General features: G+C 40.8%; 2 protein-coding genes across 9 annotated transcripts in view; one reads left to right on the top strand and one right to left on the bottom strand.

Moving 5' to 3' along the window:
* zgc:113263 (uncharacterized) overlaps positions 1-26,136 on the top strand; it is a 33,178-nt gene that overhangs the window by 1,118 nt on the left and 5,924 nt on the right. Inside the window, exons 1-20 of one of the 7 annotated variants that reach the window (XM_028570491.1) lie at positions 4,699-4,982; positions 5,888-5,976; positions 8,481-8,550; positions 12,672-12,760; positions 13,899-13,984; positions 16,855-17,057; positions 17,333-17,437; positions 17,570-17,665; positions 17,847-17,957; positions 18,734-18,857; positions 19,335-19,803; positions 20,494-20,561; positions 20,646-20,892; positions 21,065-21,243; positions 21,681-21,903; positions 22,009-22,154; positions 22,710-22,801; positions 24,443-24,600; positions 24,686-24,831; positions 25,792-26,044. In XM_028570491.1, coding sequence (XP_028426292.1) covers positions 12,687-12,760; positions 13,899-13,984; positions 16,855-17,057; positions 17,333-17,437; positions 17,570-17,665; positions 17,847-17,957; positions 18,734-18,857; positions 19,335-19,803; positions 20,494-20,561; positions 20,646-20,892; positions 21,065-21,243; positions 21,681-21,903; positions 22,009-22,154; positions 22,710-22,801; positions 24,443-24,600; positions 24,686-24,831; positions 25,792-26,044 — 2,780 coding nt within the window. In that variant the 5' untranslated portion in view covers positions 4,699-4,982; positions 5,888-5,976; positions 8,481-8,550; positions 12,672-12,686. Of the gene's footprint in view, positions 1-4,698; positions 4,983-5,887; positions 5,977-7,725; positions 8,551-10,311; positions 10,596-12,671; positions 12,761-13,898; positions 13,985-14,259; positions 15,356-16,854; positions 17,058-17,332; positions 17,438-17,569; positions 17,666-17,846; positions 17,958-18,733; positions 18,858-19,334; positions 19,804-20,493; positions 20,562-20,645; positions 20,893-21,064; positions 21,244-21,680; positions 21,904-22,008; positions 22,155-22,709; positions 22,802-24,442; positions 24,601-24,685; positions 24,832-25,791; positions 26,045-26,136 lie in introns of those variants that run through there. The other 6 variants (XM_028570492.1, XM_028570494.1, XM_028570495.1 and 3 more) reach the window with 6 other exon arrangements.
* On the bottom strand, positions 3,282-14,674 carry LOC114550049 (zinc finger and SCAN domain-containing protein 12-like). 2 transcript variants are annotated; one of them, XM_028570503.1, is made up of 8 exons: positions 14,152-14,674; positions 13,311-13,513; positions 6,130-6,234; positions 5,865-5,960; positions 5,624-5,734; positions 5,333-5,450; positions 4,672-4,992; positions 3,282-4,580 (listed from the first exon to the last, which is right to left on the bottom strand). In XM_028570503.1, the coding sequence occupies exons 1-8, from the start codon at positions 14,591-14,593 to the stop codon at positions 3,724-3,726; spliced, it is 2,253 nt and encodes a 750-aa protein (XP_028426304.1). In that variant the 5' UTR covers positions 14,594-14,674; the 3' UTR covers positions 3,282-3,723. The 2 variants fall into 2 exon arrangements, with proteins under 2 accessions (XP_028426304.1, XP_028426303.1); XM_028570502.1 differs by having other exon boundaries at positions 3,283-4,586.

Raw genomic sequence — 26,136 nt, 5'->3', positions numbered from 1 at the left:
CCATATAGGGACATACATGTCTTTTACAAATTAATAATATTGTGCAAAGTCTGTGCTTGGACTGGCTGAAGATCCAGCATCTCATCTACGTACAAACTTAAGTATAGCACCTGCAAATTATAGATCAAAATACTATCATTAATTTCATCAGCTGCATCAGACCCACAGACAATAAAGGCCAAAGATGTATTTTCAAACAATGTCCGCATTATACAGTTTTTCCACAGGGGTAGTGTTATTTGTCAGCTGTAAAATAACATGCCCATTACATTTCTTGGTTGCAATTCTTAAATAATACACAGAAATTGTATCAAAGATGTTTATGGGTTGGGTAAAGAAAATATATTTACCGGCCAAAGACCCATTCATTCACATTCTCATGTTACAAAGGATCACTATTTCTAAGCCACACACGTCTCATACTATATACTATATAGGGCACTCCTTCATTTTGGTATATATTGTTGGCACATTTTGTTCAGAAGTCTTTAACCTACAGTAACTAAGCCAATTATCTAATGGTCTCCTAAAACACGAGGTACACATTATTCCACACGTGTAACATCTGAGTGTTCAGGAGTCTCATTTATTAAACTGTGGGTAGGATCCTTACTAAACATGTATGTATGCCCAAAAGCCCAAAAAAATAAATCAGATTTATAAAACCGTGCAAACGCGCATCTGTAAACAATGTTCCCTTTATAAATCACAATTACCCACAAGTGTGTGTGTGTGTGTGTGTAAGTGAATCAACCTCTTATCCCGCCCTGTACACGCCCATTTTTAACCATAAATCGTCAATGCAAAGTACTTCATGAATGCTGATCAGTATGTTAATGATCCTGGCAGTTGTTCTTTACGCCAATACAATTTGAAGATGAAAGTTTAATAAGCAAACACACTTTTATTTATGCAGGTTTTGTCACAAACAGTATTAAAGTTGGACTGATGACGAGGACATTAAGTGTAACGATTGCGCGAGAGCTTAACGGCTGTATTTCCAGACTTAGACATTTGATGATATAAGCTATGCACAGTATTAAATACAGATATTTAGTTATTTACACTGTGTTCTGCCGTTATCTAATGGTAGGGTATTTGATGTTATCCTGTATTCCATGGAGTCGGCCAATCTCCTCCTCCTGCGCTCTGTAGCGGACAATGGGCCTCATTCACCATTATCTTCCTAAGTTTTCTCTTAAATATGTTCTTAAAGTCCCTAAGAAAAGTCTACGTCGGATTCATGACGTGTTCTTAAACAGCAGAATTGTTTGCACCTGTGTTCTTAGGATTGATGAATCCCACGTCTACGTAACTGAAAGCGCGTGCCAGTTGTTCCTAATTAGCATAAGATAACGCCCCGCGGGAGACTGCGTTGGTGCTGACACACACGGCCGATTATCAGCCGTTGGACAGTCTGGCGAGGTCAGTGACTCGAGTCTGTTCGATGTGTCCCGTGCCGTCGTCCGTCTGGGGGGTTGTCAGCGTTCATTTTTGCCCACCTGATATGTTCAGTCGGCGGCAGGGCAGTCGGGGCTCACCCGGAAATGGCGAGCGGAATGAGGTGACTAGTGTCTCTCAAAATCTGACGAAAATCTTTTAAACTGACCTTTGTTGAGCTGAAATGAAGATTCAGCAACGCTTAAAATGTTTTCAGAAACATGTTTCAGTGAACTATTTTAGTGCAATATGAGATTGTATTCTGAATGTCCGCCACGACCTTATATACTGTCTATGGCCAAAGAATTCTGTAGACCGGCTTTGCTATGACCATGACAGTCTGGCTTTGAATTTCTGGAGAAAACAAACCCATGTGACGCGTTCGTCCAATCAGCTGCCGGTTTTCATTTCTTGGGCAACAATACAGATTAGCGCCGCCTGCTGTTATAGAGATGTATTACGTCTCGTCTCGTCTTTTTGGTGTGTTCTGTGGCACTTTTTGGACCAACACGGGGAGACTGATCATTTCGACTGGCTTTTCTGTCAACGGTCGGCCGTCGGCCCTGTGTTTCCACACCGAGATGGTTGTCGGAGTCGCGGTGGAGGAAGTACTGAATCTCAGTACTTAAGTAAAAGTACAAATAATAAGACATATTTACTTTAGTAAAAGTATAAGTTGTCCACTACCACTAACAAGGCCTGGCTGTTAAAAAAAGTTCCTATCCTAACCAGCATAAAACGGAAATGTGTTGTTTGAATCGGCATGCGGTTGGTTTTATTTATGGATGTATTTTAAGACTGTTTTATTTTCTTTAACCATGCAAGTAAGCAAATAAAGTGTGAAGCAGCGCAAATGGGAGATGTGAAGAGGTCCAGCCAAATAAATAAGATATGAACGCGTCTTACGCAGCCATGGCGGAGAAGTAAACAACGCTGTGGAGAGAAATAGATATAGCAACTATGATTTAAAAACGGGAATAATAATTTAAAAAAAAAAACTTTCATTTTCACTTTTACCGGAGGCTGTATTACCGAGGGTCAGCGGCGCTGCGCCCGGGCTCTGCAGCACCAGAGCCGGCTTGGATCAGTGGTGCCCAATATATACAGTATCTACGGCAACCAAACTTCACTGGTGAGACATACGTGTGATGGTCAGGAAGACATTTTGGCAGGGGGGAAACTGATCAGAAAATGTAACGGAACATTGCAGAAATGTAGTGGAGTAGAAAGTATAGATAATTGCTGCAAAATGTAACTACGTAAAAGTCAAAAGTAGGCTATGCACTATTGAGTCTACTTAAGTATAAAGTACAGATACGTGAAAAATGTACTTAAGTACAGTAACGAAGTATTTTTAGTTGTTACATTCCACCACAGCATTTTGGCCCTATAAATAGCGCGATCAATCACCAAATAACGCAGGATTTAATCAGTTTAATTGCTGATGTAAATTGCAGTGTTAGTTTTTTTGCATAATATGATTTTTTTTCAACAAATGATCAGAAATACATTACAGTAGAACACTATCGTAAATGACTGTAGAATTAAATAAAATGCAGTAACCAATTATTTGGAGCAAATTGTCATCACTCAAATGTGCGTAAGAGTGCTCTTGAGTGTTCGTAGATTTTGTTCATAGCTAAGAAAAAAAATCCAAGTTAAGAAAACATTAGTGAATGTCAGAATCTTCGTTAAAAAGTGCATAAGAGGGGTTTAAGAACACATTTCTTCGTAAGAACGGTTGGTGAATGAGGCCAAATGTGACTGTGAGACAACGGCGATTAAATATTAAGAATGAATTATGATTTAAGATTTGAGTTGGATTTTACAAGGTGTTTATGGAACAAGTATCTCTCAGTACAAGCGCAAATAACACTGCTGAATTGAATCTTCATGATAACGTGGATGACATGGAGTGAAGAAATGTGCGTGAGGCATCAATACTAGAAAATATTATGAGTAATCTTTATTCCCACATGTAGGCTACTTTTGCAGTCTGACATCAGTTCACCACCTCACCATCTGCGTCGCCAATTCCCATTGTCTCCAAAATGTGCATACGCATGGGTCAGAGTTTGTGTGGAGGACCGTACATTCTGCTGTCAAGTTTGTTTTTATAAATCACAAGCTTTGTGTGTTTTGTGTGTACGCTACATTTATAAATGAGACCCCTAGTCCATATTTACATGCATGTTGGTGTTTTACTGTCATGGAAATCCACCAAAACAGTGTGCCCTGGCATAGAAATGAACCAGGCTTTTCTTTATCACTAAATATACATTCCTAAATGATCTTATGGACCTTGAGGTGTATCCTCATGTTGGATTTTTGAGAAAACGTCTTGTGACATGTTAAACACTGGTAAGGTTTATATCCTGTGTGTGTCCTCATGTGCCTCTTCAGTCCTGCATTAAGGTGGAACGATTTGTCACATTGTGAGCAAGAATATGGCCTCTCTCCTGTGTGGAATCGCCGATGTTCTGTCAATGGCGTAGCTTTGGTAAAACCTTTTCCACAGATGTCACATTGATGAGGCCGCTCCCTTGTGTGCATGCGTGTGTGGACCAGCAAGGCACCAGAGCTAACAAAGGACATACCACATGTGCTGCACAGATACGGCTTCTCTTTCTTATGAATCCTGATGTGCACAGTGAGCATATACGGCTGTGTGAATCTCTTGTCACAAAAAGTACAGGCATACGGCCGCTCACCGGTGTGAATGCGCACATGGGACTTCAAAATTGCATTATTAAAGAACCTCTTGTCGCAGTACGAGCAGCCAAATGGCCTCTCTCCGCTGTGACGACGCAGATGAGCTTTGAGCGCATACTTCGAATGATATTTCTTCTCACAAAGGCTACAGGTATGGGCTTTAGGGTTAGAGTGAAAATGAAGATGAGAGTTCAGGTCTTTACGTTGTTTATAGGTCTTGTCGCACTGAGTGCACTTGAATGGTCGTGCAGAAGTGTGAACAAGGGGATGTTTCAAGGTGGAACGAGACGCAAAGGTTTGTCCACACTCCAGTGTGTTTTCATTGGCTCTTACGGAGTCCTCGCTGAATGGAAGAGAGACATCGGCTCTGCCTCCTGTCAAGGACTGGATCCTGCTCTCTTCTGATGGCTGAAAAGCGGCTTCAACAGCTGTTTCTGCCAACAGGAAACCATAGAATTAGTGATATTATATTTTTTTTCACATTATCAGAAAATCAGATACGATGAAAGAGATGCTCACCACCATCGCCTGGCTCAGCAGCTTCTTCTGAACGTGGAGAGGAAGTGAGGGGTGACAGCCTGTACTCAGGCAGCCCACAGTTTGGTTCAGTGGAACTGTTGTCAGTCTCTTCATCATCCTCACAAATATCTTCTGCTCTCCAGCTGTTTTCTTGCTTCACTGTCGTCTCTACTGACTTCTCTTGATTTCTTCCCTGTGATTTCCCAGTGCCTTGTTTGCCCTCTCCCTGATCCATTACTTGATCCTGATCTTCAGATGTCGCTGAAGTCTGTTTAGAGGCGAGCGTGGAGAGGATGGTGTCTGACATGAAGGTGAATTCACCAGAGAAACAGATAACATTCATGTTAAAAGGCACCAGAGTGGTGCTGTTTGTCAGGCAGGAATGCAGCACTAACAGAACCAGAGTAAATGGACATAACAGAGAAATCAATACAGAATATTGGAAATATTCTTTTTTTTTTTTTACCGGCTGTCATTCATGAAGTCAGAGATTAAGAAAAAAAACCTATTCTTCCTTTCCTTCACATTATGGATGCACGGATAAATTTTTACTCACTAATTATTTACTTTATTAAACAGAAAATTGGAAATCCAGATTACCTATTAAACTCAGCCATTTTATATTCTAGAAATAAAATACTAAGGGTTAACAGATGCATACTTTTAGTCAACTTTTGTCGCTTCTGTTGGTGCAGCAAAATCCTCTTCAGATCCTCAGGGTCAGAGAGAAACTGCTCAAACTCCTCGTCAAGAGAAGAAATGTCAAACATGGAGCACACCTGAAAAAGAAGAAGTGGATTTTAAACAAACTGCTGCTCCTTCTTCCAAGATCATCTTTTGCTATGTGGATTGACGTTATTTAACAATGGCTAATTACACCGACATAAATCACCAGCCAGCATTTAGGGAACCAGTGGATGGAAGGTCACTTTATCTTCACCCTGCTGCCTACCTGTGAAAAACGTGGAACTGGGAGGAACTCTTCCAGTCGGTGGAAGAACTCCCACACCTGAATCCGCAGCGCTGTATCAAAACAAGCTCCATACTGTACTGGGAAGACCTCCTTAGACATGGAAAAAAAAGATATAAAAATCATGTATGAAATATACAGAAGATAAACTCATGAGGTGGAGGCATATATTAATGGCTTTAACAATTGAAAAACTTAAAACAAATGTTAGGGTGAAACTCACCTTGAAAAAAATCTCTTTTTCAGATTGGTCTTCAAGCAATGTTTGAACCAGGTCCACAAATGCTGACTTTGAAGTCTCCACCTCTCCATCTGGGTCCTGTCATAAAGCCCAGGTAAAGTTTATTTACATGCATTCATTATCAGTTTTACATTTAAATGTCTCTCCTACTTATTGACAGCTTATGAATGTCAGCATTTGTAAGATATAAATAAAAATAACTTTTTCAGGGTGAGTAGCAAAATATCCTGTCATTAGCATTACCCACCTCTTCCTGCATGAGGTTTGTTGTCGTTTGTTGGAAACTGTTAAGATGATCCTGGATAGCTTTACAGTCAACCTCATCCATCGTCTTTAATAACTCAAGGATGAGCTGAAAAACACAAAATCAAAACATCATGCTTAACTTTCAAAATTATACTTTGACAACTAGACAATGGATGTATTTACTTAGGCTTTGAGAGGGCCACCCATAGATATAAAATGGATTTCATTTCTTGACTCCACTTTGACTGCTTGATAATAAAAGATAAAAGAACAGTGAAAGATGCCCACAAATAGTCTGAATAATAACTCCATTCACTAACCCGAGCACTCAATCCCAGGATCAGCTGAGTCTTCTGTTTGTAGTTCAGAAGCTCTGGAACCATCTCTGTCACCAACGTGATGAATTCGGCCAGTTTGTCATACTGGTCTACATTCCGCTCCTGGGCCACCTGCCACATACAGGCTGACATCAACCTCAGAGGAGGAACCAGGAGGCGCACGGATGACAGAGGGAGATGAGGATCTAACAGTAGATGCATGCAGAGAAACAGATAAACAGCAGTTATTAACCAGTCTCAAATCCTGGACTATATGCACAATAATATTATGAGTTGTATTACATCTTCTGACACATTGAACCACACCCTGCTCTAGAATAGGGACATCCATTTCAGTAACTACAGTAAATAGGATATATGTTGTAGACAGGGTTGGGTAGTAACGGAATACATGTCATCACAATTACATAATCAGATCAGAAAATACGTAATCATAATTAGCTCAATTACATTTGAAAAAAATGTGCAATTAGATTTTAGTCAGTTAGTTTACATAATTACATATGGCAATTTTAAAATTATGAAACTTTCCATTAATTCTGCCGGCATGTTTTTGTAAGTCAAATTTGATTTGAATTCTAAATACCAACTATGTTCTACTGTTTATCAATATAAATTCCTCCTCAGGTTGCCAGTTTAGTTAATGGTGACTGTTATTTGTGTTGTTTAATGATGCTTTATGTATAATGGTTTTTATTTATTTTATATACATCAAAAATGGAAGATGATTATTTTCAGTAATCTTCTTGCGTTACAAAGTCCTCCATGTGGCCTTTGATTAACAAAACGGCAACAACAAAAAAATGACACAAAAGAAAAAGCATCCTGCAGGTTGTAGAACTCACAGTACACCTGTAGTTTGTGCCAGTGGTGTTTTTGTAAGGGTAATCTGATTTGACCAACTATAAATGATGAATATGCTAAATGCATTTTATTTGCATTGAAAATGTTATGAGATGTTTAAAGAGGAAAAAAGACCAGCAGAGCTCAAATGATTGTGACTGCATCCATTTTTAGTTGAAATGTTTTTTAAAAGTAGTAACGTTTTCAGATTAAACTAGGACCTACATTGTGTTGTAATCAAATTAGTTTTACTGTTATTTTCTCACCTAATCGGTTAATTGTTAAGTCACAACATGGAACCAGAATTATTTTTTTTTTAACTTGATATTGATGACTTAAATTATAATCCAAACAGTTGCATATGTTTGTTTTTTTTTCTTTGAATTTGAGTGGACATACTTTCCGCGTTCCACGGACAGCTGCGTACTTGTGCGGGTTTCGTGCACGCGGTGACAGCCATACTACAGTTAAGGGTCCGCGACCGCGTCTCCTCCGTGGAACGATGCTTGATGAAGCCAGAGAGCCAGTCTAACATGGAGATAATGTAGGCAATCCGGCCGGTTTTGCTGCTCCCGCAATTCCGCCTTGTCTTGGCCTTTACATATCTGTCTCGCAGACTTCTCCACTTTTGACGGCAGGCTGTTTCACTTTTCCCAAGAGTTTGAGCGATTTGTTGCCAGGAGTTTAAGGTGACTTTTCTGTCGTTGTACTCCTTAACAGACCTATCATATAAATGTGGGTAACGACGGACCTCTTCGCACAAATTCTCTTCAAAACTAGCACCCATGTTGTTTTTGTTGTCTTCTTCTTGGCAAACCAACTGGAGGTGCATACGCCACCAACTGGACTGAAGTGGAGTATGTTGGTGTAGGTGGAAAGAGCTAGCTAACGTTAGTGCTAACGTTAGCTAGCTCTTTACTGAGCTAACTGCTCAGTTAGCCGGAGCTCAGAGATAGTCGATGAGCTCAAAGAGTCCACAGACAACTGAACGGAGCTTCAACACTGATGCTTTATTCTACAACATGGACCATACAATGCCAGGTCTCCACTGCGCTATATTTACCTATCATACATGAGCAGTAGAACATATAGGATAACCTGCACTAACTCTTAAGTGAAGTCTCTCGTGATGTGGGTCAGTCCAATGCATAGACTGTTATTAATTTTACAGGCAATGGTCCGAGGAGAGAACACTGCTGCAGCGCGTGTCTACACACTAGTGCATCATAACAATAACAAAGGTAGGCAGCGCCTTGTGGCACTTCTAAGCATTGCAGTTATAACTGTGTTACATGTGTCTATCTGCAGACCAATGAAAAGTTAACATCTCGTTTGGCCTTTTGCTGACTTGAAGAGAATGGAAAGCAAAGAGCCTAGCAAGAAGTTGCGCGCACACACACACAGTAAACATATTGTCAAAGAAATTACAATTTTCCTCTAAAAACGACTTATCTTGATTTTATGTCAAATGGAAACATTTACAGTACACTTTGAAAATGCCCCGTGTAATATTTTGTCCATACATATATTAAAATACATACACATGGGTGATTTACTGACATGAAAATGCATCAAAACAGCACATCCTGGCGTAAAATAAACCAGGCTTTTCTTTAGGACTACAGATAAACTCTAAAAATCACAACAGCATGCTAGAATTTCTTATGGACCTTGAGGTGTATCCTCATGTTGGATTTTTGAGAAAAAGTCTTGTGACATGTTAAACACTGGTAAGGTTTATCTCCCGTGTGTGTCCTCATGTGTCTCTTCAGTCCTGTACTCTGGTGGAACGATTTGTCACATTGTGAGCAAGAATATGGCCTCTCTCCTGTGTGGTATCGCCGATGTTGTGTCAACTGTATGGCTGTGGCAAAACCTTTTCCACAGATGTCACACTGACTAGGCCGCTCCCCTGTGTGCGTGCGTGTGTGGACCAGCAAGGCCCCAGAGCTACGAAAAGACATACCACATGTGCTGCACAGATACGGCTTCTCTTTCTTATGAATCCTGATGTGCACAGTGAGCATATACGGCTGTGTGAATCTCTTGTCACAAAAAAGTACAGGCATACGGCCGTTCACCGGTGTGAATGCGCACATGGGACTTCAAAACTGACCATGTCAAGAACCGCTTGTCGCAGTACGAGCAGGCAAATGGCCTCTCTCCGCTGTGATGACGCAGGTGAATTTTAAGTAAAGTTTGAGAAGTAAATCTCTTGTCACAAAAAGTACAGGCATACGGCCGCTCACCGGTGTGAATGCGCACATGGTACTTCAAAACTGACTTTGTCAAGAACCGCTTGTCGCAGTACGAGCAGGCAAATGACCTCTCTCTGCTGTGACGACGCAGATGAGCTTTAAGTAAAGATTGAGAACTAAATCTCTTCTCACAAAGGCTGCAAACTGTCGATTTAGAGTGAGTAAATAAATGGTCTTCCAGGTGATAGCGCCATTTGTATGTCTTGTTACACTGAGTGCACTTATGTCGTGCAGAAGTGTGAACAAGGGGATGTTGTTTCAAGGTGGGAGGAGATGAAAGAGTCTTGCCACACTCCAGTGTGTTTTCATTGGATCTTACGGAGTCCTCGCTGAACGCAAGAGAGACATCGGCTCTGTCTCCTGTCAAGGACTGGATCCTGCTCTCTTCTGATGGTTCCTTGTTTCTCCTCAGATCCAGATGTTCCTTCACTTTATCCACTGAACATCTGGGTGTCTGGGTGGTGGCTTCAACAGCTGTTTCTGGCAACAGGAAACAAGAGAATTAGTGATATATCACTCAACAGAATCTGTATTACATGCAAAGGAGCAAAATAACCAAGCTCATCTTTAAACTTACAGGTGATCTTCACAATCTTTAGCTAAGTTATGTTGCTCTTGTCATAATGAGTCAATAAAACACACCAGTATAATCAAACACTTTCGTAAGAATTATTTTTTTTTTTTTTAAATATCCAATACAATGAAAGAGATGCTCACCACCATCGCCTGGCTCAGCAGCTTCTTCTGAACGTGGAGAGGAAGTGAGGGGTGACAGCCCGTACTCAGGCAGCCCACAGTTTGGTTCAGTGGAACTGTTGTCAGTCTCTTCATCATCCTCACAAATATCTTCTGCTCTCCAGCTGTTTTCTTGCTTCACTGTCGTCTCTACTGACTTCTCTTGATTTCTTCCCTGTGATTTCCCAGTGCCTTGTTTGCCCTCTCCCTGATCCATTATTTGATCCTGATCTTCAGATGTCGCTGAAGTCTGTTTAGAGGCGAGCGTGGAGAGGATGGTGTCTGACATGAAGGTGAATTCACCAGAGAAACAGATAACATTCATGTTAAAAGGCACCAGAGTGGTGCGGTTTGTCAAGCAGGAATGCAGCACTAACAGAACCAGAGTAAATGGACATAACAGAGAAATCAATACAGAATATTGGAAATATTCTTTTTTTTTCCACCGGCTGTCATTCATAAAGTCAGAGATTAAGAAAAAAACCTATTCTTCCTTTCCTTCATATTATGGATGCACGGATACATTTTTACTCACTAATTATTTACTTTATTAAACAGAAAATTGGAAATCCAGATTACCTATTAAACTCAGCCATTTTATATTCTAGAAATAAAATACTAAGGGTTAACAGATGCATACTTTTAGTCAACTTTTGTCGCTTCTGTTGGTGCAGCAAAATCCTCTTCAGATCCTCAGGGTCAGAGAGAAACTGCTCAAACTCCTCGTCAAGAGAAGAAATGTCAAACATGGAGCACACCTGAAAAAGAAGAAGTGGATTTTAAACACAAACTGCTGCTCCTTCTTCCAAGATCATCTTTTGCTATGTGGATTGACGTTATTTAACAATGGCTAATTACACCGACATAAATCACCAGCCAGCATTTAGGGAACCAGTGGATGGAAGGTCACTTTATCTTCACCCTGCTGCCTACCTGTGAAAAACGTGGAACTGGGAGGAACTCTTCCAGTCGGTGGAAGAACTCCCACACCTGAATCCGCAGCGCTCTATCAAAACAAGCTCCATACTGTACTGAGAAGACCTCCTTAGACAGGAAAAAAAAAGATATAAAAATCATGTATGAATTATGAAGAAGATGAATGAATGTAGATGTATGCTTCTGCGTCGAATCGACGGCGTACCCCCGCAGACCCCTCTGTGTCACCGCAAACCCCCCTCCGAGCCCTCCGCCATAGCTCGACACGCACCTCCAAAAATGTGTAACTTTGCGTTGAGGCGACTGTGGACTGTGATTGGTGAACTCGTCCCGTTTCAAGCAGCCTACTGTGGGGAGTAGCAACATGCTAGTTCACTGACATAAGCTTTGCAAATAAACTGAGACATATTTTGGTTACAATGACAGGGTTATCAGTTTGTCTATATGTCAGTAACGTTTTGAAATTAGCACGTCACCAGCAAGCAGTACTTTGTGGGCAGTTGTGCTTTAGTTTGCTTGCTAACATACTTTAAACTGGCTGGCAGACACCTCGCAAATAACCTCAGACTTATCACCCCCTAGCGTTATGGCGGTGAAATGCACCACGATGCAAAGCAACCCCGACGCAGAACTCTGAAAGGGTCATGACTACGTAGCTGCGGTGTGGAGTTGACGCAGAAGCATAAAACAACCTTTAGGTAGATGCAAATAACATTAACCATTTTAAAAAAGTGCTCTAAGTGATGTCACGCGTTTTTTAGGCTACAACATTTTTGTCACATACAGCAAAGATCTCGCTATCTGCAAGCTGCCGGTCCCCTGAACACACTGTAAAAAAAACACTGTCTCTGTAGACAGCCCAGGCTCCACAAACGGCAACAAAATCAAACTGCGCCAACCTGCACCACCAAACATAACAGCGTTCCAGCAAATAACCGACAAGAAGGAGTTGGTTGAGTCATGAACGCGCATTGTGGAAGTAGCCAACGCTGCTGCGGTGATGGCTCAACCAACTCCTTCTTGTCGGTTATTGGCTGGAACACTTTGTTTGTTATGGTTCGTGGTGCGGTTTGTTTTTGTTGCAGTTTGTGGAACCTGGGCTGTCTACAGAGACCACTTTTTTTCTTTTTACAGTGTGTTCAGGGGACAGGCAGCTCTCGGATAGTGAGGAGATGTTTGCTGTATGTGACAAAAAAATGTTGTAGCCTAAAAAACGCGTGACATCACTTAGAGCACCTTTAAAGACTTATGTTTAGTAAAACTCACCTTGAAAAAATTGAAAAAAACAGGGGAAAAAAAGATATAAAAATCATATATGAAATATACAGAAGATAAACTCATGAGGTGGAGGCATATATTAATGGCTTTAACAATTGAAAAACTTAAAACAAATGTTAGGGTGAAACTCACCTTGAAAAAAATCTCTTTTTCAGATTGGTCTTCAAGCAATGTTTGAACCAGGTCCACAAATGCTGACTTTGAAGTCTCCACCTCTCCATCTGGGTCCTGTCATAAAGCCCAGGTAAATTTATTTACATGCATTCATTATCAGTTTTACATTTAAATGTCTCTCCTACTTATTAACAGCTTATAAATGTCTGCATCTGTAATAAATAAATAAAAATAACTTTCAGGGTAAGTAGCAAAACCTAAAGGCTATTGTCTGTCCTCTGGCAGAAAGATCTGTTTGACATCTAAAGCTACTGAGACATTGTGTCTTCATGTAAAATATCCTGTCATCAGCATTACCCACCTCTTCCTGCATGAGGTTTGTTGTCGTCTGTTGGAAACTGTTAAGATGATCCTGGATAGCTTTACAGTCAACCTTATCCATCGTCTTTAATAACTCAAGGATGAGCTGAAAAACACAAAATCAAAACATCATGCTTAACTTTCAAAATTATACTTTGACAACTAGACAATGGATGTATTTACTTAGGCCTTGAGAAGGCCACCCATAGAAATAAAATGTATGTCAATTCTTGACTCCATTTTGACTGCTTGATAATACAAGACAAAAGAACAGTGAAAGATGCCCACAAATAGTCTGAATAATACCTCCATTCACTAACCCGAGCTCTCAGTCCCAGGATCAGCTGAGTCTTCTGTTTGTAGTTCAGAAGCTCTGGGACCATCTCTGTCACCAACGTGATGAATTCGGCCAGTTTGTCATACTGGTCTACATTCCGCTCCTGGGCCACCTGCCACATACAGGCTGACATCAACCTCAGAGGAGGAACCAGGAGGCGCACGGATGACAGAGGGAGATGAGGATCTAACAGTAGATGCATGCAGAGAAACAGATAAACATCAGTTATTAACCAGTCTCAAACCTTATATACTATATGCACAATAATATTATGTTCCATCTCTCAACACATTCAACAACACCCTGCTCTGAAATGAGGGGCACCCATTACAACAATTCCAGTGAATATGTTAGGGCAGTAATACATTATTTTTTTATGGTTGATTAAACCTTATTTTCAAAATGATTATTTATTTATTTATTTATATATATATATATATATATATATATATATATATATATATATATATATATATATATATATATACATATATATATATGAAAATAGTGAAATGGCCATTGCAATTACTTGGAAACTTCAAACTGTTTCTGTATTTTTGTCCCTTAACAGTCCAAAACCTAAAGAGAGATGTTTAGTCTACAATGAGAGAAGCAGCAAATGCTCACATCTGAGAAGCTGGAACCAGAAAACGTTTGGTGATTTGACTCAAAGTATTCTCAAAATAGCAACATATTCATGTTTGTCCACATCCAAGAAATTCCATAGGCTGCAGATGAATGTTTTTTTGTGACTGTTAAGTATGATGGACAGCTGTAATCCATTACTATTATTTAGAAGACAATGTATATAAAAGATAATTTACTTGTCAAATAGTATACTTTTTTTGTTGGATTTCTTTCTTCAGACTCGGACATACTTTCCGCGTTCGGCGGAGAGCTGCGCGCTTTTATCGGTGGCGCGCATTGTATAGGTTCTTCGGGCCTACTACAACTGACGCTCCGCGTCGCCTCTGTGGCACCACGGTTGATGAAGCCAGAGAGCCAATCTAACATGGAAATAATGTAGGCAGTGGCACTTCGGCTTGCTTTGCCGCTCCCGCCTTTTAGCTTTTTCTTGGCCTTTACGTATCTGTCTCGCAGACATTTCCACTTTTGACGGCAGATTAGTTCACTTCTCCCAAGCGTTTGAGCGATTTGTTGCCAGGCGTTCGACGTCGTTCGGTGGCCTCTGTACTTGGACGAATCATATAACTGTGGGTAACGGCGGACCTCCTCGCACAACTCCTTTTCAAAACAAGCATCCATTTTGTTTTGCTTCTTCTGTTTTATTTTTCATGGTGGACTACAAACCATCGTTGGCGCATGCCGCCACCTACTGTACCGGAGAATGTGTACGTAACGTCGACATCAAGACTTTATAAAAGAGAAGAAGAAAAAAGTGGGCGTTTCTTGTACACCACGACCCAATCATAGCGGTGGCCGCTGCGGCTGCATCCAGGTGCTGCTGGATTTATCTTTACATTTCGGTCAGATTTTGCTCTACCGCGGCCAAGCAAAACTACTAAGAACTTTGGAACAAATACTCTCTTAAATAAGTAACGTTATAGTTATAAGCAGGTTATAAGTAGACGCTAGACGCTAGACTTTTTCTTCTGGCTTCTTTTTGTGGCCTGTTAATATAAAATGGAAAGCCAATTGCGCCATCTAGTGTTGTAAAATCTACATTGCCTGGTTGATCCGGTCTTCGTCAGCCAACCCGGAAAGAGGGCTTGCCGGGATCTGGACTGAGGCGGATGAGACCAGAAACCTTTGTTCTGTCTCTCCTCCCAAAATCGAGATTTAAAAACAAGAGCCTGTCAATGCTTCCTGCAAAATTGCGCTCGCGTTTGTGTTGGTGGGCAATCGGCGATTAATGTTTCATGAATCAGAAATTAGCCGAATCTCTTCTATTAGGCTTTCTAATATTTTTTTCTGATCGCCACAACCCGAGGGGGACATCTGCTCGTTTTTGTTCTGTCTGCTTCTAAATGGAAATAAAACGGGGAGCTGAAAGTGGAAGCAGTCGAGGTGCGTGTAATGGAAGTAAAAATCACGTTTAATAATGATCACTGATCTCTGTGTTGTCATCAGTGAGTTGACAGTGACCTTATATTAACTGCTTATATTCTGTATGATATCCCTGCAGTGTTTCTATATGGACCTTCTTGATCCACGTTGAGCTTATCACTCTTGCATCTCAAGTGATGCCTTATATCCATCTCCCCACCAGAGGCTGATTGATCTGCTGGAATAGTTTGCATTTAGTATTGACTGGTATAGTTTTTTTTTTTTTTTTTTTTTATAGCTTCCTACATCAGAAATGCAATAGGCTGCTCAGTTGTACAGCATTTAACAAGATAAGAGTTTGTTTTGAGTTTGATGGATGCTATTGTCAGCGCACCTGAGAGCAGCACTGTCAGGTCATTATTTCAGCGGGCATTTTGCCACTATAAATCAAGTTCACTCATGCATGCGTGTGCACTTGGCCAGCATGTAAAGTGTCAGGTGGATGTTTGTTGACACATTGCTTGTTGAAGTGTTGATGAATTATATGTAATGTATGAGTAAACTGTCACTGCTGATTTGCACTTTCTGAAGTAGGCTTTGGATCAAGTTTCCTTGTCTGAACAACAAAATGCAGCTTACTGATGAAAAGACTGCATCTGTCTCTTCCCAGACAAACTGTGGTCCAGCATGTCAATTTTTTGACAGCTATAGGCTACTGTACATGTGCTATACAGTGGATATTTTTAATTACTTCTGCCGCAGCATAATAATCGTCGCAAAAATCTGAAAATCCATTACTGCATATGAGAGAAGCCAGATGTAGCCGTGACCCTTTATGTGAAGACCACCAAAATTAATATTTTGTTGCATTTGTTTTAGTGTGTCACATTGAAATATTTCCCTTTCACAAGTAGAGGTGGGCAAACTAAATACAATTTTATTTTGTGATATTGTAATCAAATTTTGGTTCAATCTTATCACACAATCTTATTTATCAGATGGAGTTTTATTTATAAAATATTTGAGAGTTTGTTAATACATAAAATAACCAGATGATCATGTCTATTATTACCATTACCTAATAAAAGCACTTCATTACACAGATTCAAATGTTATATTCAAATCCAATATGGCTCATTTTCTATAAATAAGCTATAGATGGTGTGGCAAAATCATAGAATAGATACATTTGTATTGTCATATTGCCTAACACATTGGCATGTTTCCTCAACTGATTGTAAAAAGACCTCTGATAAGGAATATGAACCATAAAACTGTAATGCAACCAATAGAGAATTGTGCAGGTGTCTCATATTACCTGGTTATTGAGTTACCTGTATTGGGTTGTTTACTCCTGCGCTTGCTTTCTATCACGTAGTGGGTCATTTGAAACATTCACCGTTGCCTGTAGATGCACAGTAATCCTCTAACAGGCTGGATCAAATGGGTTTTAATTGTCAGTGGACATGAAATGTTGATACATTTTTGGGTTTCACTTTTCCTCTCTTCCTCCACTTCAGGTAATGATCTTCCAGTCCACTATCTTCGCCTCCTGGCCCCGCCCTTGCAGCTTATATCAGCAGCAGTGTGGCAAGTAGTGCAGCAGGGACTTGTGGACCACTACGGGATGCTGGAGGAGTTTGTTACCATGGTGACAGAACTGGTCCCAGAGCTGATGAGCTACAGTCAGAGGGCTCAGCTCATCCTGGGACTCAGGGCCAGGGTCAGTAATATGATAACCGTTAATTTATGCTGAGGTGATGCTTGTACTTATTTTAGATATTTGTCTCATGTTAACAAAACTCAAGTTAAAGAACACATTTCAAATCTGTAAACAGTAGGCCTAGCTAATGGGTAGATCATACGTGATGTGGGTATTCTCTCTCAGTTATGTCTGTATTTATTTCATCGCATATAAATCATGTTGGCAGAGTAGCAACAGGTCAAACACTGAAGAACAAGTTAAACACAATTTAACAGCTGTGTGTGTGTGTGTAGCTTGTTCTGGAGATGTGTCGAGGTGAGCACCCAGTGGACATGCAGACCATTCAGCCACATTTGGACAGAATTAAAGCCCCTGTCAGCACTGCCAAGGATCACCATGTAAGTAAACTGTCGTTGGCAACACACATTCTGGTTTGGAAGTTTACTGGGTCAGTTACGATTGATTGAGTCTCATGACGTAATTTCAAGAGTACACTGTTGTTTTCTTGAATTTGTGTGTGTTTATAACAGCTAACCATAAACCAGGTGGAGGAATCTGAGGTGAACTTTGTGGAGTTAGTGCATTCATTACTGGAGGATCCCTCGGAAAGAAAATATTTTTTTCAGGTGAGACCACACTCACTCCTTAATTGTGTTTTACTTTCCTTTTTAGATGGGTGGGAATATTTCATAATACGATGAAAATAATCTGTTGTGGGTCCTAATACCAATTTTCTTCTATAAACTAAATAAGTTTCCGACAACAATCCATCCTTAACGTGTTTGTTTCTCTCTTTTGTATTTGCAGGAAATCTTCCCTGTATATTTTGGCTCGAAGTATGATGCTGCACTCGAGATGCTGGTGTGGGAGTTCATATCAAGACTGAAGGAGTTGCTGCCAGTTCCAGACTTCACACAGGTGCCACGTTGCTTTTAAACTCCAGCTTCGCCTGCGTTATCAGCCAATTACAAATTACAATTACCTTTTTCTGTAGTGCTACCATCAAAGCCTTCCATAGCCACACTGCTGCTGACATTCACGCTTATGTAACGGGTCATATCCCTATTTTGTTACCTGCCCTCTGCAGTGTTGATGTGAAGCTACCTGAGGGAGGCTGTCAGGCCCGGTGCGGCCCTGTGGGAGGTCTGCACTACTTGTTTTGCCTCTGCCTTTTATTCCCCCATCAGAATAAACCAAATGCTACACACAGAAGTATTACCAGGATAATTGCTCTGTCATTATTCCAAACTGAACTGCTTGTTTATTTCTTTTTTTTTTTTGGCTAACCGTGGCACTCGGGCTCAGTGCAGGGTTAACTGGGTACAGGTGCAACAACACAGCGTCTCAGTGGACTGCTTCATTCTTTCTCTTTTGAGTGGCAGAGTAGCAAAATAACAAAGTCAGATTAGTAGCAGTTACATACTCTAACGTAAAAAAAAATGCTCATTAGGCCATCACACTATTTGTTATGTGGGTCCACAGCGCTGTAAGAGGTTCTAATGTGGCACTCCTCCTTTTCCTGGCAGTAACACAAGTTTATAGGAACACAAAGTGATGTATGTATGTCAAGGAAAACTTATAAACCCTCATCAATTGAATTTATTTTTCATTTGAACCTCGCTGTGAGTCATTTGGCAGTATAATGATAAATTAATGCAGGAATACTATACTAGTAACCTGATCTCTTTTCTCAGTTGGCAGCTTTGCTCGGAGACGCTCCATCATTCCTCGACGACTGTTTACAATCCTTTTTCCCGCCAGAGGACATGAAGGCTGTACTTGAACACCACAGAAACCTCGGTTATTTTGAAGAGAAAGGTACTGTTGGCCAACGGTTGTGCACTGTAATTGTATACTGTAACATTGTAAAAGCAAGTCAGCAAAATGAACAGTCAACTCTGAAACAGAAAGTGATATAATTGCCATTTGAAAGAACATTCTGTGAAAAAATGTTTTTTGGAAATACCCAGACCTTATTGAACAAAATGCTGAGGATTTAGCCTTTTAATGTATTGTTTTTTTATACTTAATTCCCTATACTTCCTAAATATAAGTGGCTCCCTAAGCAAAGATTATTTACTGTAGGTTGTTTCATCACACTGCAGAGAAAACTAAGAAAGCATTACTTTTCAAAGGTTTCAAAGAGAATATGAAGACGCACTGACAACAACCAGTCATTGTTTGTATATTGTTTATAGTCTTTGCATTTTGCTAAATTCAACAGCTTTTCTTGTCAGTTGATTTACGTTTGAGACAAGCCAGGGTCTAATTAACCATATTTGTTCCTTATTGTAGATCCTAGATTATTACCGATGGATGACTGCATCCTCTCCTCCCTGTCTCTGCCTCCTGGGACCAAACCTGTCATCAGCACCACCTCTTGCTCACCTGCTCTCAAAGATTCAAACCCTCTAGAGCACAAAGGACGTCTCAACGCTCCCTTCAACACAAGCGGCCTGGAGAGGGCGAGCAGGAGGACCTCTGAGACAGTTAGACAAAGACTAAATGAGACAAGAGACTCGGGCGGCTGGCAGCTGCAGGTTAGAGGCGGGAACATTTCACAGGAGAGGACAGCGCAAAGCTCAGTTAGTGCACGACCATGCGATGACACCATAGACCTCACTACGTCTGAGACTGCAGACACAAATTCAGCAGCCAACGACAACAGCCAAAGCTTGAGAGGAGGACGGGTTCTCAGGAAGAGGAAGCTGAGCGGAGGCGTAGACATTCCCACAAAGCAGCCTTTGGAGGCGACTGCTTACCTGTACGATAACCAAACATGTTTGTTTTTTTTAAACACAAAGACATGATAGTGGGGTTTCCTATTGGTTCATTGGGCAGGCATCACTTTTGTTTTATTTTCATCACTCGTGGTTCCATTTGCTTTTCATCCACATTAGCAGCATTGCTCTAAAGATGGCAATGTCGTTCTCTTAGTCCACTACCTTAGATTGAAATATCTCAACAACCATTTGATGGATTGGCACAAATGATTTGGTACAGTTACAATACTTTGCACAACTAAAACATTCCCATCAGCCTCAGCTGTACTTTGTGTTTAGAGCTATGCTAAACTGTGATCATGAACAAAGTAAACATTTTACCTACTAACATCAGTATGCTAGCATTGTCATTTGTGACCATGGCTGCTGATGTTAGCATTTAGCTCAGAGCACTGCTGTGCCAAAGTAGACTGTCTTATTAAATATCTGATGTGGTTCATGTGTGTTCCCCCAGGTACTTCTTGTCATTTTAATCTTCTGAAAATACCGAATGTGTAACAATAGCTTTTAATCTGTTTAAAGGTCATTGTTTCCATCTCTTTTCATTTGGCATTTGTGGCAAATTATGCTCAGATCCAAATTTTTGAAATCACAAAGTGAGAGACGCCACTTTGATAGGATTAGAGGAAATCTGTCAAATCTGATCCTTAAGTGTTTTTCCACCTTCACAGGGATTCGTCAGTGGATGATGAGAATTCAGCTGAATCCCCTCTAATCTCAATATGGGGAGAATATACAGGTTGGTACAGCTTACGTACAGTGGATGGGTGGGTCTATGCGTCTAAGCCTCGGCCTTTGACTAACTTCCCTTGTTTCATTTAAGACACTCAGGAAGGTTCTTTCCCAGTTGTGACGGACACAAAAGTTCCCTGGTCGGACGAGGAGACGCTCACTCTGCTCGACATCTGGGGGAAGGACTCGGTGCAGCGGGCCTTGAAGGGCTGCTTGAAAAACCGTCACATATTCACGCAGATCGCTCAGAAGATGGCTGAGAGAGGCTACATGAGAACGGTGGAACAGTGCCAGACCAGGATCAAACGACTGAAAAAATGCTTTCGCAAGAAAAACAAGTGGGTGTTAAATGAGCTGTTGTGATTTCTCTCTGCTCGTCTTTCTGTCCAATCCTTTCAATTGGTCAGACTTTCCCTGCTTAGATGTCACAGCTGTGATTTGTGAAACAAAAATGGGGAATAAGCAATTGAAGCAAAATGCCTGTTGCCTTTCTCCCTTTTCTAACACCAGGGGGAACTCCAGGCTGGAGTATAAATTTTACGAGCAGCTGAAGCGGGTGCTGGACTCCTCCGCTCCCTCAGATCTCCCCGAGGTCACCTATGACGTCGAAGAGGTCATGGGTGACGACGAGTCCCCAGACGGCGAGGAGGACTTGCAGTTTCTCGGCCATACGAGCCGACCGGAAATCGGTACAAAGTCACTTTTCTTTTCATACGGTTTAGAGCTGCAACAGAAAAAAAGTCAAAAACAACTGCTATTTTTTCCCACAGCCCAAAGTCATGTATTTATGATTGCTTGTTCAGTCCGAACTTTGAATAGAATCAGTTTACTATCAAATATGACAAAGAAAAGCATCAAATCTTCACATTGAAGAAGCTGCAATCAGGAAATGTTCAGCATTTTTGCTGTTCTGTTCTATTTTTTTTTTTTTGTCGATCTTAATTATTGCAGCTCTAGTTTAGTATATTTGATTCAAAATGTAAAATCAAACCAGGCATTATAGATGTTTCTGTTTTTATGTCTTTATATTCATTATGTGCCAACTATAATATACGGTTATGCTAAAATGACAAATTCCAGTGAAATTATCACACTTGAAACAATGTGATTTATATTTATCTGGAAGGCACTAGAAGTGTTCCGTGGACTGACTTTGAGACATTGGCCCTCATCTACTTGTGGGGGGAAGACGAGATGCAACAGGAGCTGAAAGGAATGCATAGAACCGGACACATTTTCTCCATCATATCCAACAAGATGGCCGCCCAGGGTTTCTCCCGAACACCAGAGCAGTGCCAAACAAGGCTGAAAAGGCTGAAATCAAATTTCAGGCAATGCTACCAAAACAAGTATGTATACTCACAGCAAGAAAGAGAGAGAGAGGAAAAAAAAGGGAAAATGTTGTGATTTTTGTTGATTGTATATATCTGCTCTCTTCTTATCCCTCGATGTAGCCTGAAGGGACAGGAGCACGTTGAGTGCAAGTTTTACCACGAACTGGGAAGCATTTTAGTGAAGGACTTCCTTTCAGCACCGCAGCTGGAGGAAATCCCAGAGGAGCCTGAAGACAACGACCCATCTGTCTCCCATCAGGCTATCGGTAAACTCCAATGTTCTCTACTGACATTGACAGGTTTGGGAAGCAAGGGCGTAACGTTGGGTTCAACATTGGGGGGTGTTGAGATCTCCACTTATCTTGCGAGGCCGTTTGTTTAATCTTTGAACACATTCTAAATGGGGCTTTTTGGGGTCCTTGTGGGGGTTTGTTTTTAATTAATTTTTATTCATTAATTGTTTTAAGTTATGTTGTGTGTCGTTAAAGGCAAAAGGAAAAGAACCGTCGCAATCTTCAACAAGTATCATTCTGTCAGACTTCTCAGAAACCTAAAAAAACAACATATTTTAGATGATAAATGCTACATTGTCAGACCAAAAACATTTTAACACCAAATGGATGGTCATTATATGGGATAAACTCAGAACAAACATACAACCAGAGAGTATTGTGGCTAATACAAAACAAAATGGTCAAATGTAATATCAATAATATCAATAATGGTAGTACTTTTAAGTGACCAATAAATAGACGGTGGCAGAATTGACTCAATGAAGTTATTTAAAAAAAGTGTTTTCTTTTCTGTTTGTGTCTCTTCAGAGTCTGCTGTGGGCGTTCAGGAAGACAGGAGGAAAGTCCCCTGGTCGGACAAAGAGACCATCATCCTTCTGGAGATCTGGGGAGACCCACAGGTAGAGGACAATATTATAATGAACATAGTTTATGCCTTTAACTTTCCGGATAATCAGTCTGAACTGCTATCTCACTTCACTTCATCAATCCCTTCATTATTTGAATTGCGGAAAATCAATCCTAGGCAGGGGCGGATCTACAGGGGGCAAGGGGGGGCAGCTGACCCCCCACTGTAGGGCCTTGCCCCCCAGCTGCCCCCCTAACTTTGGCGTTTAAAAAACTTTGCTTGTAAAAACAAACTGCCACTATGTGCACAGGCTTCTTAAAACATTGAAACAAACAATTAATTTATATTAATTCATAATAAATAATAATTGTAGATGTAATCTTAGCCCCCTGCCCCTCAAATACTTAGCTACGTCCCTGCATCAAATGTGCAGAGCGGCGTTCACACATTCTGGCTCACACACAGCGAGTCTGCTGCGGTGTGCCGGCCCTGCATCCCGGCAAAGACTGGAGCGACCGAGCTGCCCCCCCCCCCGAGCCTCTGAAAGTGAAGTCAGCTTCCCCAGGTGAAGTTAAAACACACGTTTCATCTAAAGTTAAATTTGTAATAAATGTAATGTATGCTCAAGGCGAGTCAGCATCAACAACAGCGCGTCCATTACGTTAGCCAAAAGTCAAATCGCTCCCTCCTGGTTTGTAAGCGCGTTCTGCTGTTTGATTAGTTTGATTTCAGTAAAGACAAGAAGAGCATAATAGAGAAAGAGAGGCACAGAGGTAGAGAGTGATCAGGAGGATGAAGATGACAGAGAGGAAGAGGAGGCTGCAGTTACCCTTGGGCCATATGGTTGGTTTATATTCATATATACATATAAATTTCAGTACAGTAACATAACATGTCGTGACATGACGTGTTTTCAGTTTTTGGCTATTTCCATTCTGTTGTATATGTTATAGGGTTAGATATGTAAATATTTATATATACAACAACAGTTGACTCTTCTCAAGACACTTTACAGATAGAGTAGGTCTAGACCACACTCTTTAAGTTACAAAGACCCAACAATTCTCCCAAGAGCAAGCATTTGGTGCAACAGTGGCGAGGAAAAACTTCCTTTTGGGCAGAAACATCAGACAGATCCAGGGTCTTGGTGGCCGCTGGTTAGATACAGATGCATACAGATATACAGATATAGAGAATTATGATTCATAATAATGGTAATTATAGTAACAAAAAAGATAATGGAACTATGACTAGAAATAATAGTTGTAGCAGTTTAGGGCGTAGCAGGGCGTTGCGGGGCGTAGTAGGGCATAGCAGTTTACGTATGGGGGTTCCCATGTACCGTCTTCCCCTGCCACCCTACCAAGATCTCTCGCTACCCCTTTGCCCCCCCATGTAAAATTTTGTAGATCCGCCACTGATCCTAGGTATGGAGCAATGTAGAGTAGAGTAAAAATCTTTGAGTGTCTCCAGCAACAGAGAGCTCCAGGAGCACAAGGACCTCCAGTCATAGCTTTCGAGTCTGAGGCGACAAAGAGAATAACGTGTTTTTAAAAAACAAAAGAGAAATGTATCCAATTCCAAAATGGAAGCTGCATGTGCATGATATCCTCCTCAGTCTGATTGTTAAATGTATTTATAAATAAATATTTTTTTTAATGCCACTTTTACTAAGAATGTCCCCTACATTTAGGTCCAGCAGAGCATGAGACGCTACCCACACAACGGTCACATTTTCACCGAAATATCAGAGAAACTGGGTGCCAACGGCTTCTCCCGCAGCGCAGAGCAGTGCCACACCCGGATCAAGCGGCTGAAAGCCAACTATCGGCAGTGTCAGGAAAACATGAGGTAAATGCATTTTACATATTCATTTTGTATACTGTGCCTTTGGCAGGACGTGTGTGTTAATACAGCTCCCTTTTACCGCCTGTAGCTCATCCGGGACTGACCGAGTCGACTTTAAATTCTATGATCTGCTGGAACAAATCCTGGACAAGCAGCCGTCCACATCTTCCACCGTGGTAACAGACTCCATTGAAATATCAGAAGACTCCAATGGTGAATCAGTGACTGAGACAGGTAAAGAAAATCCCCTCATCAACTCCGTGCTGTGGATAGTAGGGCAGCATTACTCGAGATTACACTTTTTGGCAAGATTTTAGCGTTGCATTCACGCTCTTATGAGGTTGTTCTAGTGTCTCAGAACTATTTGGATGCTTGGGCTTCACTTCACATTATACAATTCTTCAGGTGTCACATATTAATGGTGTGATGTTTTATTTAGTGCATTAACACTGAAATTCAATTTGTACAGTATAATAATGGTTATAAAAGTTATCAAATCAAATGGAGGTGAGCCCCAAATGCATTCAGGGACTCGGATATAATATGTAATACATGTACAATTATCATAATGAGCTTCTATATGATTAGTCAAGTGCAAAACAGAGTATTTCATTTTAAAGATTGTGCTGTATTGTATGTGAGGGCTGAAGTATAAATACAGAGAAGGAGAACTGGGCTTTAAAAGCTTCAATACAACATGAAACTCAAGTCTTAATTATGGGCTTCTGTGCATTTGATAGTGAACATTTTGAATTATAAATGGAATTTGTACATACACATGTTGAGTTATAAATACTACTGTATGGGCGTTAAACTTTTGCAGACTTGCACAGCAGGATCTCTCTAAAGTTAGCTGACATTAGCCACCATGAGCTACTGCTCATACCAGACCCAGAGAGGCTGTTTTAAGCTGTTTTATTGCTCATTTGTGTAACTTTACATTTGTAAGAGAAAATAATTTGTATTATTCCTTCTTTCAAAAGAAACATAGTCTTGCTTTTTATGTATTATATAACTCAAAATAACTCACTAACTGCGCTTGTCGAGTTGACAATGGAGCATTTTTCAAGAGCAAGAGGAAACAAGAATCCTCATAGCAACAACTACAGTATATTTTATATACAGTTACTTGTAAAATTGTGCATTCATACCAAAACTGGTACAGACAGTGACAAGTGCTGTTTTCACTGTAAGATGGAGAAATCGGCGTGTCAACAGAAAAAGCAGCACCCAGCTCGTGGTCCGACGAGGAGACCCTGGCGCTTATCGAGATCTGGGGCGACGAAGACGTTCAGAGGGCACTGGGGGGTTTTGTCCACAACGGACACATTTACGCCGACATTTCGGAGAGAATGCGCACTCTCTGCTACTCGAAGACCTCGGAGCAGTGCCGCTGGAAAGTCAAGTCACTGAGGAACAACTTCCGGCAGTGTTACGACAGGAAGAAGTGAGAACAATCTTTCTATCAGTTCGCCTCTTTATCCGTTTGCAAATATAATCCAGTATGACTCTAATGGTTTACATGTACGTCTTTTCACG

Source organism: Perca flavescens, chromosome 23 (assembly GCF_004354835.1).
Source record: "Perca flavescens isolate YP-PL-M2 chromosome 23, PFLA_1.0, whole genome shotgun sequence".
In the NCBI taxonomy this organism is placed as follows: Eukaryota; Metazoa; Chordata; class Actinopteri; order Perciformes; family Percidae; genus Perca; species Perca flavescens.
This window is presented reverse-complemented; position numbering and strand designations above follow the sequence as displayed.

Bases quoted from the DNA above. Each gene is read 5' to 3' on its own strand.
- LOC114550049 (XM_028570502.1), bottom strand. From the start codon at position 14,593: ATGGATGCTTGTTTTGAAAAGGAGTTGTGCGAGGAGGTCCGCCGTTAC. The intron at 5,735-5,864 runs GTGAGTTTCACC...TCCATGTCTAAG, and splicing joins AAAAAGAGATTTTTTTCAAG to GAGGTCTTCCCAGTACAGTA. The intron at 4,993-5,332 runs GTATGCATCTGT...TCTGTTTCTCTG, and splicing joins GCGACAAAAGTTGACTAAAA to GTGAATTCACCTTCATGTCA.